At 39.5% G+C, this 8,108-nt stretch overlaps 1 protein-coding gene across 1 annotated transcript; it reads left to right on the top strand.

Moving 5' to 3' along the window:
• The first annotated feature begins 765 nt into the window (after nt 1-765).
• Nucleotides 766-1,848, top strand: LOC118753644. The gene has a single exon (XM_036488518.1). The coding sequence runs from the start codon at nt 766-768 to the stop codon at nt 1,846-1,848; it is 1,083 nt and encodes a 360-aa protein (XP_036344411.1).
• The last annotated feature ends 6,260 nt before the right edge of the window (nt 1,849-8,108 follow it).

An 8,108-nucleotide genomic window follows, 5' to 3' on the forward strand; every position in this document is an offset into this window, starting at 1 on the left:
GCGGCAACGATAGCCGGATTTACGCCAACTGAGTCTTGTTATTCAGATGCTGTATCGCTTCTCTTGGAAGAATACGGCAATACCGAAAAAATTGTGGAGAAATACCTCCAGAAGTTGATTAATTTGAAGGTTGTGCATAATTCCAGTGATGTTCATGCACTACGTCAGTTGTATAACGAAATTAGTGCTATAATTAGGTCACTTAGCGCGCTGCGAGTACCATCTCATCAATATGACATAGCGGCCAAATCAGTATTGCTTAATGTTTTACCTGCAAGCCTGCGTGTACAATATCACAGAGTTGGTGGTAAGGGTTCACTCTGTACCACAATGACTGACAACATCAACAGCACAGCGATTGAGAATATTAACGCAGCGGAAACTGACATTGCCCACCATAAAGATGATAGTCTAAAATCCCTCCTTGAATTTATTAAGGTGGAGCTTGAAGCCCTTGAATAGGCGAAGTTGTCCGAGCGAGATAAAAGAAGCGATGAACGGGATCAAAAAAGAATTTCACGCGCAAATCAAGGTACCGCTACCACTCTTTATGCTAACGGAAACAGTAATCCACAATGTATATTTTGCAAGAGCGCCAGTCACAGCACCAAAAACTGCACTAGCAACATGAGCGTCGAACAAAGAAAGCAGTTGCTAAGACTAGAGAGTAGATGCTTTCGATGCGGGCATAAGAACCACAGCTCCAAATTCTGCAGAGCGCAGTGGGTAAAATGCAATGGATGTAGCGGTAGGCACCTTACGCCCATGTGTGAGCAAGCAAAAGCCAGTGAGAAAAATTTACGAATGAGCGATCGAATCGACACTAAAAAGCAAGGAGGTAATAGTAGCGTTACGGGAGCACAAGCTGCCTTGTCAAACTCTTTAGCCGGAACAGCGACTTTGAATACCATGTCGGCAGAGCAAATTGACATATTCCTGCAAACTGCAAAAGCTGTCGTTAGTGACGTCACTAACAGCGAACGGGGGCTAAGCAGATTGGTTATGGACAACGGCAGTCAGCGCACTTACATAAGTGAAAAACTAGCGAATTTCTTGAAGTTATCGGCGAGCGGCATTGAAAAAATGAGAATTGTAGCCTTTGGAGATAAAAATACCCACAGGCAGCCGACTGACTTCAAAAGTGTTCAACTTAATATTAAAGGCCAATACAGCGGAAAAACAAAGACAATTACAGCTATCGTTGTGCCTAAAATTTGTATTGATGTTTTACCGGTACCGAAAATAAGAAGTGAAAAACTGAAATATTTAAAACTTGAATTAGCTGATACTAGCATAAGTGGTGAAAATCCTGTTGATGGTATTAACTTATTAATCAGTCAAGACCACTTTTGGCAATTTACTACGACCGAAAGCAAGCGTATATCTGAAAGGTTAGTTGCGGTTAAAACACTGTTTGGTTGGACAATACAAGGATGTAGTAGTAACTTAGCTGTAGACAGTTGTGTACTAAATATATCCGATAGCGTGGGCCATGCGTTCGATATCTCTAATTTTTGGAGACTAGAATCGGACGGTATTACAAATTTCCAATCTAATGAAGACCAATCTGTTGTTGGAAAAATCCGATTAAGCATAAATCGAACTAACGGGCGCTACGTAGTCAATCTGCCATGGCGTATTGGCAGCGGCGCATTAGCCGATAATAAGCAAGTTGCTCTCTCTCGTCTTCGTAGCTTAACGACGGGCCTGCTAAAACAAAGCGACAAACTTTACGAGTATGATGCAGGATTTAGAGAGCTGTTACAGAACGGATTCGCTGAAGCTGTTGACGGCACAACTTCTAGTGGAAAGATCTACTACATGCCGCATAGACCAGTGTATCGATAAGAAAAAATTACGACGAAAATGCGAATAGTATTTGATGCCTCGTCAAGTGAAGTCGGACTTTCTTCTCTAAACGAGCATCTTAGTGTAGGCGACAATTTGGTGGCGAATTTGTTGTCTACCTTGATAAAGTTTCGCTCGAACCCTATAGCTTTAACAGCGGATATCGAGAAAGCGTTTCTGCAAATATCACTAGCCGAAAGTGACCGTGATTGCCATCGGTTTTTTTGGTATGAGTCAACTCCTAAAGTCAATAGCGTGTTACCATCAATAACCGAATATCGAATGGCCCGAGTTACTTTCGGCGTAGCTTCAAGTCCTTTCCTACTAGCAGCAACGATACAGACGCATATAGAGAGCTGTAGAGATCAATATGGCGTGATCTGCGACAAGCTAAAAGCTTCGTTTTACGTTGACGATCTGGTACTTAGCCTGCCAAACCGTAAATCGGCTGACGACCTTTTTCAAATGGCGAATAGCATAATGGGCGCTGCCAATTTCAACTTGCGTAAGTGGAATACCAACGACATTTTACTAAAGGCCTCTTTTTCCAGTTGCAAAGCGTGACGAGTGTACGAAGCCTAAGGTGTTGGGCATAAATTGGTGCACAATCACGGATGAGCTCAGCGTCGAATTGGCAGGAATTGTTGAATATTTACGATCGTTAAGAGGCACCAAACGGAATGTAATGAAGGCGATGGCAAAGATCTACGATCCCTTAGGAATGCTTTCCCCATTTGTCGTTCGAATTAAAATATTGCTGCAAAGTGTGTGGAAAGCGAACCTTGACTGAGATCAAACTTTGGATGCAGATCTGTTGTCAAGCTTCCAATGCTGGCAAGAAGAGCTGCCAATACTAAGCGGACTGTGTATAAAGAGAAATCTCACAACGTACAGCACAGCAACAAACGAGATGCACATTTTTGCAGATGCGAGCCGAAAAGCGTATGGAGCGGTAGCATACCTGCGGCAAATTTCTCCTGATAAGGAAATAGTGACAAATTTCATTTGCTCAAAAAATCGAGTAGCGCCTCTTGAGAAGAACTCAGTAAACAGCGAACTGAGCTTACCGAAGTTAGAGCTGACCGCAGCCCTGATGGCGGCCAGACTCAAAGCATTTTTAGTTGAGGCTATTGATTGCGATGTTTATGCGACATACATGTGGACGGATTCTACAATTGCTTTGAATTGGATAAGAGGCTGCGGAAAGCAGTTGAAGCCTTATGTCAAGGCGAGAGTGAACGAAATAAACAGCCTGACGAATATATATGAATGGCGCCACTGCGATGGAAAAAACAACCCCGCTGATTTGATTACCAGAGGTATTAAAGCCAAGCAGTTAGCAGAATCAGTATTGTGGAAGTATGGACCAGCCTGGCTGCTAGAAGAAAAAGCATGCTGGCCAACAGGCTGTCAAGTTGAGCGACCGACGTGCTTGGTAGCTGTTGCAATAAAAGACGATAGCGATACGTACAAACCTATTTTGCAAATCGACGATTTCAGCAGTATGAAGCGTCTGCTACGAGTGACTTCGTACATTTTTCGGTTCCTGAACGCTATCAAAACGAAACATGTGCGCGAAAAATGCCGGAGAGTTAAATCTGTCGCTGACGTTGACGAGCTAACTTATAAAGAGTTGAAAGAGGCTGAGTGCTACTGGATAAGGGATGCTCAAAGGGGTGATTACGAGAAGGAAATCGGCGCATTGCAAACAGGGCTTGTTAATCTCATCTGATTCAAAGCTTTTGACTTTAAATCCAATACTGGAGAATGACATACTGGTGCTCACAGGAAGACTGCATGGAGTTGAATTTGGTAATAGACATACTAACCCAATTATTCTTCCAAAGCATTGTCGTTTTAGCCAGCTGATAATAATTGAGGCGCATAAAGCCACTCTACATGGTGGCGTTAATGCAGTTTTGTCGCACATTAGAAAGAAGTTTTGGATAGTTCAAGGTCGGCAGCTGATTAAGAACATTCTTCAGCGTTGTGTAATATGCAAGCGCCTATACGGCAAAAGCGCGTCAGAACCGTGGACGGTTTTACCAGCCGAACGAATAGCAACGGCTAGGGTTTTTGAAACCACTGGTGTGGATTTCGCCGGCCCACTCTACGTAAAGACTGATGGAGACGACATTCGTAAAAAGGTCTACATAATGCTGTTTACTTGCGCAGGAATTCGCGCGGTGCACTTGGAGTTAGTTGCTGACATGACCGTCAATAGCTGTATCGAGGCTTTGCGGAGGTTTATAGCAAGGCGCGGTACACCCAAAATCATAATCTCCGATAATGCTAGAACATTTAAAAGAGCGGACCTGGAGCTCCGAAAACTTGAAGAACTGGTGAAAAAGAAGGAGGTATTACAGCTGGCTGCACATAAAGGTATCACATGGAGATACATCCCTGAGAGAGCGGCATGGTGGGGCGGTTTTTGGGAACGCCTGGTGCGGTCGGTCAAAAACGCTTTAAAAGCATCAATTGGCAGAGCGGTGCTAACATCAGAGGAGCTTAGAACCTTACTTACCGAAGTCGAGAGTGTAGTAAACGCCAGGTCGCTAACGTATATTACCAATGACAATAAGGACTTGGAGCCACTTACTCCGTCGAATTTTCTAATCGACTGCAATTCAGCTATTTTGCCTACAGATTTTCAATCTGACGGGTCGACGATTTCACAAGCCTGGACGCTACGTCAAGCTTTACTGCGGCGCTATATGAAGAGGTGGCGCGAAGAATATCTGCAACAACTTCGCTCCATTCATCACAACAAGAGCGCAGCGTCACGCAGGATAGGGATTGGTGACGTAGTTTTGGTGAAAGATGACAACAAACCTCGCCTTCAGTGGAAGCTAGCAGTCGTGCAGACGACGTACCAAGGACGAGACGGGCGTATTAGAGTATGTGACGTACGAATGCAAGGTCAGTAAGTGCTTAGGAGGCCAATTCAGTTACTCTACCCTCTGGAAATTTCATCATCGATTGCCGGGCCCGAGGATGTTGAAAATTGATGAGCGTTGGCAACAATCATTTGTTCCTATTTATCACTTTGTTCTCTTTTACACTTTATTTACTCACAATTACACTTACACACATTCACACTTCTAATGTTGAATTCTCTTCATAAATGAATTGTACTGAAATTGAATTTAGTATTAAACCACAAGCCGAAACTGTCGCAAGACCGGGCAAAATCTAAAAGCGTATTTCAATTAATTTTTACATATGTAACGTGGTTATGTACGACTCCTTCCATATAGTTGGAAAAACGCCCTCTTTAAGAGACAAATTAAATAACACTGTTAACGGCTCATAGACATAATCAGCACAATTTATAAGAATACAAGTAGGGATCTGGTCAGGACCATAATTGAAGGACTGCTTTAAGGATTTCAAATAAACTACGACATAGTTTAAAAGGATAGTCAATGTTAGCATGTGAGTTAGTGGAATAATTGGATTTAGAAAACTGAGCGAACATGTTAGAAATTGTTTGATTATCACTAGAGACGGTATTTTAATACTTCATGGCGGAAGGAAACCCACGTACTTTTCGCTTGGAGTTTACGAAGTCATAAAATGATTTGGGATTATATATTATACGCCGTTTGATTTTACACAAGTAAGCTTTTTAACACTTTTTGTTTAATTCAAAAAACTTATGACGCAAAAGTGAGTATTTTACATAGTATGAGTGTAAACCGGTTTTTTGTGTAATCTAAAAGAACGTGACTTTCTGTTTTTCAAATTTCTCAGTTCTTTAGTGAACCATAACTGTGTTTGTTCGTCAGGAACATACATGCGTTTAGGCACACACGGTGGGCAGGAAGCAAAGATAGGTTGCATAAAAATGTCGACGAAAACTGAAAGCAGGGTTGTATTTGTTGATATTTTTAGGTTAAGAATCCCTTTGAATTGAAATCCTAGCTGCTCCTGTTTTAAAGATATCCACATTTTACATAGTTATGATAGGACCGACTTTTGCGAAAGAGAAAAACATCCTTGTGAATTAAATATTCAACAATGTATGTGTGAGTAAATGTGTGTATATATATTATGTGAAAATATAAGTTTATGTAAGTTTTTAGCCGGTTTCAATCGTTTCCAAGGCGCACCACGTAGAGGCAACTTACTTTGCACCTCTTTGTTCTTTTTTTGGTTTTTTTGGTTTTATTTTTTTATATTTTTTTCTTGCTTTATTTTTTTATATTTGTTTTTTGTTTCCTTTTATTTTTTTTGTTGGCTTACCATATAATACAGTCATGCATTTTAGTATTTAAATATTTTATTATTTAGTTAAGTTTTTATATATGCTGGAATGAAAATGTCATTACAGTTTTCTTCAGACGACTCACAAAAGTTGGTGTATCAATCATATTTATTTTGAATCTATTCCAGAATTTAATGAATTCCCTATGAACTGACTTCCCGGCCTGCTCGGACCATAATCCCAAACCATCGTTATTCAAGAATGAAATAGATTGCTTTAAATGTTTAAGGATAAAATGGATTTTGACAGTTTGAGAAATTCCAGTACTTTTCAAAGCTGTGCGGAGTTCGTTAAGATTTTTATCAAAATTACTAAGATCCGCTTGTTTTGCGGAAAACCATGTATTCACGATTTTGCTCATGGCTTTGAACGAGGCAATATATTTGGTATTGTTTTTACTGAGAGTTTCTTCCATACAAACTATGTTCGACATTTTTTTGTATGTGGAAGACACTGTCAGCAAAAAATAAATAATTGCAAAAAATCAACGAAATTTTCTGGTAACTTCAGACTTGCACTTTACTAATTGGCTCAAAAGCTACATTTTAAACATTTTTCTAAAAGATCTGATTAGAAATTGTGATCAGATGAAAGTGTCTCCGAGCCAATAATTTTGTACGGCACGGTACTTATAAGTAATCTAGGTTTCACGAAAAAAAAAACAAATACAAGGTAACATTAAAATATCAGTCATTTGTTTCGTTGCTGTGAGCTTGTTTCAAAACTTCTGGCTTTTGCTATAATTGTAAAACTCTGTGCATGTCATTTTAACGTATTTAGGTACATACTTATATTAATCATCAACTATTGCTTATGCAAAACGTGCTACATTTAAAAAAAAAATCGCATATGAAAGAGCACCAACCCAACTCGTAATAATTTAAGTATACAAATTTTAGTATTTAGTATAGAAATATTCAATTGAAATACGCCAATATTAAAATGAAGCGCTTTGCACTTAACGGATGCTTTTTCATAATTAAGTTAAAAAAAATTTATTTAAATTCCATGCTGTCTGTAATGGGATTTGAACCCTGATGCTCTGGAAATTAGCAAATTGTGGCAAGCATCTTCGTGCACTCAGCTACAGCCAGACATGTAAATGTGCACTCAAATGTTCAGTTTGATTCAACACCACGTGTGCGTGGTATGAAAGTATTGTTTTTAAGTACGAACATTTCAAAACGATAATCAAATAAAAAATATTCATGTTTACTATGCGTTATTTCCCCCAGTAAATTCATAAAATTTTTCTTAATATTACAACGCGTTTTTTCTCTCAGCGTAGTCATTTTTAAGCAAAATTTGTGCAATCAAATCGAAAACCGGGACACTTAAATGAAACCCGGGACATTTTAAGGTTGGACCGGGACACAGGGACAAATAGTCTAAAACCGGGACATGTCCGGGAAAACCGGGACGTCTGGCAGCCCTACACACAAAGCGCATACTTTCATGCGATTTTCTTTATGATCGCATTTGTGTTCTGGATGTACAATAGTCATTATTTCCTGACAGAAGAGTACATAAATACCAAAATAAATCTCATACAAGCTTTGAATTTATTTACTTATTATGAGGAGTACCGTTGGCCTAAGTTAGAGCATTTTTATTTCTTGCACAAGCGCAGTGCGACTGGCCTGCGCTACTTGCTTATAGCAACAAACCTTTAATAAAAAATTACTACCGTATTATATAGCATACAATATTGTATACATACATACATATATTGCGATATTGAAAGTGTTTGTAATGAGAAAGTTCACGCTACAGAAAAAGGTAATTGTGGTGTTTTATCTAAGTTGTATACCGGTAGCGCCCAATAAATCTCGATCAATTATTCTTTCGGTAGGAAAAAATGAAAATGTTTCACATTGATTTGATCCGTTTTAGTGAGTTAAAAAAGGGGAACAGATTTGTATGAGATTTCTTTTCGTATAAATATGCTCTAATTATCGAGAAGTACGCCTTCCAAATATATCCTATCAGAAGT

The sequence above is a fragment of the Rhagoletis pomonella genome, unplaced genomic scaffold (genome assembly GCF_013731165.1).
Source record: "Rhagoletis pomonella isolate Grant_MI unplaced genomic scaffold, Rhpom_1.0 Rhpom_scaffold_02705, whole genome shotgun sequence".
NCBI lineage: Eukaryota > Metazoa > Arthropoda > Insecta > Diptera > Tephritidae > Rhagoletis > Rhagoletis pomonella.